This window comes from Nerophis ophidion, linkage group LG05, assembly GCF_033978795.1.
Source record: "Nerophis ophidion isolate RoL-2023_Sa linkage group LG05, RoL_Noph_v1.0, whole genome shotgun sequence".
Classification (NCBI taxonomy): domain Eukaryota; kingdom Metazoa; phylum Chordata; class Actinopteri; order Syngnathiformes; family Syngnathidae; genus Nerophis; species Nerophis ophidion.
This window is the reverse complement of record NC_084615.1, coordinates 48,072,878-48,079,777: the sequence shown is the minus strand read 5'-3', so window position 1 is coordinate 48,079,777 and position 6,900 is coordinate 48,072,878. Positions and strand designations below refer to the sequence as shown.

The 6,900-nt window shown below is 39.0% G+C and overlaps 1 protein-coding gene across 3 annotated transcripts in view; it reads left to right on the top strand.

The window, feature by feature from the left end:
- The window catches only part of med23 (mediator complex subunit 23), a 46,709-nt gene that overhangs the window by 19,963 nt on the left and 19,846 nt on the right, over positions 1-6,900 (top strand). For 2 of the 3 annotated variants that reach the window (XM_061901200.1, XM_061901202.1), the window contains exon 11: positions 1,195-1,212. The exons of the other annotated variant lie outside the window; for it this stretch is intronic. In XM_061901200.1, the coding sequence (XP_061757184.1) occupies positions 1,195-1,212 (18 nt within the window). The remainder of the gene's footprint in view (positions 1-1,194; positions 1,213-6,900) is intronic. 3 annotated transcript variants of the gene reach the window in all.

Here is a 6,900-nt window from a genome sequence, read left to right as displayed (position 1 = left end):
CTCCCTTTTTCATGACAAAGAAAAAAATATATATATCCGGTATCCGATAATTGATATCAGGTATATAAACAAGTATCAATTAATCATAGTTGCAAACTTACACATACCTGTACAAATTCTCCAAGGCAGAACCCTATTAGAAGAAATTGTAACAGACATGTCCGTATTATCCATTTTACTCCGTCATGAGCTTAATTTAATGAACTATTGTGACCACCAGGTGTTACTAAATAAAAATCAACACTCCACTTTAATTTAAAGACTGCATAAGTCCATACCAGATGGGCAACAATAAATAAGTTAGTGTTTGTCATACCTACTGTTGGTTTCTGTTTGACTAAATGCACTTGATCAAACCTTTTCTAACATTACACATTACAAAATAATAAAAGTATGAATGAGTCCTGCTGATACTGTATTGGATCATAATCTGTATTGGCCAGTACTCAAAGCTCCAGTATCGGAATGCTATTGGAAGTAAAAACGTTGTTTTCGGACACTCTTAAAATATTTACATACACTTTCTACCATTAAAATATTAATATTTTGATTATAGTTAGTTACATTAGAGTAAACTAACACATTTATTATAGCACTGCTTATGAAAAACTACAATATTAACAGAACATGACTTAATGAAAAAGTGTTTTTGGTTTGATGAATGACAAAGTAAAATAAATAAATTAATTTTATTCTCACACTTCTGTTCATTCAAGTGAACACCGCACCTGAAGATAAAACAGGCCTTGGCGTGGGTGTTAGCCACTGTTTGAAGGATATAGTTGATGGTGATGATGATGATGATGATGATGATGATGAATGTCTGCTGCATTGAGCCTTTGTATGGGAAACACTGATCCTCACGTTCCTCCATCTTTACCTCCTTACTTTAACCCCACTCCCTGCACTTCCCTCCTCTGCTAACAGTACAGCATACCTACAAACCCACTCTTACCCATAACAAAACTTTTTTGGTTGTCCAAATGCAAGATGACTAACTTGTGGGCAGTCAGCCAAGAGGAACGCTCTGGTTTCTACATACGGACAATGAACTCCCGTATGCATGTTTGGTTTTATGGCGGCAAACGTCCTCGCTCGTTAGTCACCACTTACTCTCTTTCTCCCCCTCTTGTCTCCCTCGTTTGTTTGTTCGTCCTTTTTTCTCTTCCTGCGCTCGCACGCATCTCTCTTAAGACTCTGAACATTGCTCAGGTATGTCGATGCTCTTCTCCTCATGGTCACATGATCGTCCTGGTAGGGCAAAGAAAGAAAGCTTCATGAAGCTATGCTTGGGATGGCTGCAGAAGATGTGGACAAAACTATTTAGACAATTACTTCTTCGTAAGAGCATTTTATCTAAGTCCATAAGGGCATGCTTGGAAGAGTTTGTTGTGGAAGAACCATTTTCCCACAAGAAAGTGTGTAATATTATCCTACATTTTACTTCCTGTTGCAATATTTTGATTATTTAGTAAATTAAATGGGATGATATATCCACTTGGGTCTGCTTCTCTTCTCAGGGGACATGACGTTTTCCTTCTTTCCCTTTCTTTTGTTTCCGGCGTGCAATTAATTCTCCATGTGTGAGTCTTTACTCGCGTCTGGAAGACATGTTGTATTACGCCTCATATATCCAAGTCATCTTTACTGCATGCCTCCAATATGTTGCACTGACCGTTCTTTCTGGTTCGTCGTCCGTTGCTCATACTTCCACACGTCCTCATTGCGTCTGCTTTGTCGTTTCCAGAGATTTTCATTTTAAAGCACAGACGGTATTCTACATTTTTAGGAAGACAAATAATTCCATCGCTACCTTCCACTTTCACTTGCTTCCTCCTTCCCTCCTGTTGTTTCATTGACTCCTACGCCCTTTCCATCATTACATGCCCCATGCAATGTTTACAGTTAGCATGGTTGTTGTCGTGGCATGATTTACAAACAGAAATAGGTTTTGCATGTTGTAGTGCTGTTTTGGGTAGCCTACATTCAATTTAATTGGAACGACTGAAAGTTTTTTCTTGAAAGCCATTAGAGTGACACCAATACTCCTTACTTTATCAATATTGTAATATCAAATATGAACAGTAGAATTCAATGTCCCAAAACCTTTTGCACTGTTACAAAATAGAGATTGGTACTCGTATATTTACTGACCAAATTACCTAAAATCTCGTGATGTCACATCCGGTTGCAGACAAGGCACCAACTCAAACATTTGGCTGGGAAACAAGCACTCATGACAAATCCAGCCAGACTGCCTTAAGGTAATGTTCCAATTTTCCATGCCAAGAAATCAAGCACACCTGATAGAACACTCAAAAGTCCAGTTAGGCTCCACTTTTCAAAATGCACTAGCTCAATGGTAGTATGCCATAAACATGCTATAGGTTAGCATTAGTGATTTTACACATTGTTTTCCAAGCCTCCAAATTTTGGTAATGAAAACAACAACTAAAGGGCATGTTAGATTCAAACAGCGGGTGTGTAAAAAGTACAATACTTACAGTATAAAGACTTTGTAGGAAGTTTAAGAAAATCACAATACAACAATTGTACAGAACAGTTATTATTAGCTCACTCTTAAATGTCAAATATAAAAAAAATTGATTTTAATATAAAAAAAAATTACATTTATTAATACATGACCACACTATAAAGTACAGAACATTGGTACCGTTTCCCAGGAACCAGGAATTGGTACCATATGAAAGGTAGCCATTCCTATAAGCAATTGAAAAATGATATTTCCTTTAAACTTCCTGAATGTGTGAAAAAGGACAATGCAGGAAAAGTTTAATAATTATGTACAGTGGAACCTGTTATGTCGACAACAAGTATTTGTTGACCAAATCAAGTCCTGGTACACCTCTTTATTATTACTAAAATGTGACTGCTTAAGTCGACCGACATGGTTGACGTTTTTATTTCAACATAAAATGTGTGGGCAGAAGGGTACATTTCTATGACAAATGTTCCTTTTATGTCGACATGTGTTGTAGCATTGTTCATAATAATACATACATACATAACTACAGTCTAGTTACAGAACATTAAAACATGCACATGCTCACAAAAGAAAAGCATGCCAGTCTTAGCCTGGATTAAAAGGGTAATACTTGTATAGTGCTTTTCTACCTAAATGTACTCAAAGCGCTTTGACACTATTTCCATATTCACCCATTCACACACACAGTCACACACTGATGGCGGGAGCTTCCATGCAAGGTCCTAACCACGATCCATCAGAAGCAAGGGTGAAGTGTCTTGCTCAAGGACATGGTAACTATTAAAATGCAACCTTTTACATTTTCTTTACATTGTCCGCCACCTAAAGTAAGATTTTACTTTTACTTAAGTCTTATTGTCATTAGCTGTGTTTCCAATGCAGTTTTTCGCAAAACAAAAGCAATATTTTAAAAAATTTGAACGAAATGTATTTGTGACTTTTAGGTTTTTCTATTAAACGGTGTTTTGCACCATGACCTGTAATTCTCGAAAAATTTTGTCTTTGGAGACTCCACTTTGAGGACGATGGGCGCTTTGCGATTCCTTGGTTTTGGAGCTGTGATTACAACTGCAGCCAATGGAAGACAAAGGCAGCGGGTGATCGCTCAAAGGCAACATCCTTACGTATGGCAGCGGCCATGAGTAAGAGATTTTTGGGAGAGAATTGTGAACGAGGAATTCACTGACGAAATACTGATTCAAGGTGCCCCTCGATAGTGGTCGGGCATGTGGATCTTTCCCAGCCTGCAGGTCGGCCTCTATTGCTGTGTTACAATGACGGTCAAGACTCGAGAGCCCCATTAGGCTACGGTTTTTTTACCTGCATTGGTGCACATTGGTGTATTTTAAGAGGATTTGAGGCAAACAACAGCAACAACAAAGAGGCAAATATACAAACGCCGTTTCCATTTGAGTTGGGAAATTGTGTTAGATGTAAATATAAACGGAATACATCCATCCATCCATCCATTTTCTACCGCTTATTCCCTTTTGGAGTCATTGAGGGCGCTGGCGCCTATCTCAGCTACATACAATGATTTGCAAATCCTTTTCAACCCATATTCAGTTGAAAATGCTACTAAAACAACATATTTGATGTACAAATTGATAAACAATTTTTTTTTTGCAAATAATCATTAACTTTAGCATTTGATGCCAGCAACACGTGACAAAGAAGTTGGGAAAGGTGGAAATAAATACTGATAAAGTTGAGGAATGCTCATCAAACACTTATATGGAACATCCCACAGGTGTGCAGGCTAATTGGGAACAGGTGGGTGCCATGATTGGGTAGAAAAACAGCTTCCCAAAAAATGCTAAGTAATTCACAAACAAGGATGGGGTGAAGGTTACCACTTTGTAAGCAAATTATCGAACAGTTTTAGAACAACATTTCTCAACGAGCTATTGCAAGGAATTTAGGGATTTTACCATCTACGGTCCGTAAAATCATCAAAAAGTTCAGAAAATCTGGAGAAATCACTGCACGTAAGCGATGATATTACGGACTTTTGATCCCTCAGGTGGTACTCCATCAAAAACCGACATCAGTGTGTAAGAATATCACCACCTGGGCTCAGGAACACTTCATAAAACCACTGTCAGTAACTACAGTTGGTTGCTACATCTGTAAGTGCAAGTTAAAACTGTACTATGCAAAGCCAAACCCATTTATGAACAATATCCAGAAACGCCACCGGCTTGGCTGGGCCCGAGCTCACGTAAGATAGACTGATGCAAAGTGGAAAGGTGTTTTGTGGTCTGACGAGTTCACATTTCAAATCATATTTGAAAACAGAGGACGTGGTGTCCTCCAGAACAAAGACGAAAATAACCATTCGGATTGTTATAGGCGCAAAGTTCAAAAGCCAGCATCTGTGATGGCATGGGGGTGTATTAGTGCCCAAGGCATGGGTAACTTACACATCTGTGAAGGCACCATTAATGCTGAAAGGTCCATACAGGTTTTGGAGCAACATATGTTGTCATCCAAGCAACGTTATCATGGACGCCCCTGCTTATTTCAGCACGACAAGTGTTAAAACAGCGTGGCTTCGTAAAAAAAGCGTGCGGGTACTTTCCTGGCCCCCCTGCAGTCCAGACATGTCTCCCATCGAAAATGTGTGGCGCATTATGAAGCGTAAAATACGACATCGGAGACCCCCGGACTGTTGAACGACTGAAGCTCTACATAAAACAAGAATGAGAAAGAATTCCACTTTCAAAGTTTCAACAATTAGTTTCCTCAGTTCCCAAACGTTTATTGAGTGTTGTTAAAAGAAAAGGTGATGTAACACAGTGGTGAACATGCCCTTTCCCAACTACTTTGGCCCGTGTTGCAGCCATGAAATTCTAAGTTTATTATTATTTGCAAAAAAAAAAAGTTTATGAGTTTGAACATCAAATATGTTGTCTTTGTAGCATATTCAACTGAATATGGGTTGAAAAGGATTTGCAAATCATTGTATTCCGTTTATATTTACATCTAACATAATTTCCCAACTCATATGGAAACAGGGTTTGTATAAGCAATCATGAAAATAAATATTTAAAATGGGATGGAGTGGATTTATACACTCCTAAGTATTAAAAAAAAAAAAGTTAATAATTTTAACCATTTATCATTTAGACGATACTGTTCGCGGTGGCAGAGGCGTTAGTGCGTCTGCCTCACAATACGAAGTTCCTGCAGTCCTGGGTTCAAATCCAGGCTCGGGATCTTTCTGTGTGGAGTTTGCATGTTCTCCCCGTGAATGCGTGGGTTCCCTCCGGGCACTCCGTCTTCCTCCCACTTCCAAAGACATGCACCTGGGGATAGGTTGATTGGCAACACTAAAATTGGCCCTAGTGTGTGAATGTGAGTGTGAATGTTGTCTGTCTATCTGTGTTGGCCCTGCGATGAGGTGGCGACTTGTCCAGGGTGCACCCCGCCTTCCGCCCGATTGTAGCTGAGATAGGCGCCAGCGCCCCCCGCGACCCCAAAAAAAAAAAAAAGGGAATAAGCGGTAGAAAATGGATGGATGGATGTTCGCTACTGCCTCATGCACCTACTTAGTGGCCTAGTGGTTAGAGTGTCCGCCCTGAGATCGGTAGGTTGGGAGTTCAAACCCCGGCCGAGTCATACCAAAGACTATAAAAAATTAACCCCCAATTCGAGTTAAATCACCATAAATGATTCCTCGGCGCAGGACTGCTGCCGCATACCGCTCCCCTCACTTCCCTGGGGGTGATCAAGGGGATGGGTCAAATGCAGAGGACACATTTCACCACACCTAGTGTGTGTGTGACAATCATTGTTACTCTAAATTTAACTTTAACTTAATTTGACACTCACTATATTTAGAGAAGAAAAGATTGGCGGCACATCATGTCTTTATAGGGGTCCACAAATTAACCATTAATCAGTGATAGACAAAGTTGGATTTGTTTGTGCATCGCTAAGTAACACATTTGATTATATCTGATTTATATCTGAACCTTATTGCTCTTTTATCCTGCACTACCATGAGCTACTGCAACAAAATTTTGTTCTTATCTGTACTGTAAAGTTCAAATTTGAATTACAATAAAAAGGAAGTGAAAGTCTAAGTCTGATTGACATGAGTGCCATGCTGCTGTGAGCGTGACACCAATGAGAAAAAAGATGTTTGTTTGCTGTTGACTTCCTGCTAAAAACATTAGTCTGTCATCTACAACAATTTTTTTATTTTTTTTATTAAAACAACATAAAAAACACAAGGTACGCTTACAATTAGTGCATCAACCCCAAAAAACCCTCCCTTTTTCATGACAAATTTGCACAACTTTGTCTTCTTACTGTAGTTATATTTAGGCATAGCACCCAAAAAAGAACACATACTAATGCCATCTCTTGTATTTTAATTACGTTTTGTT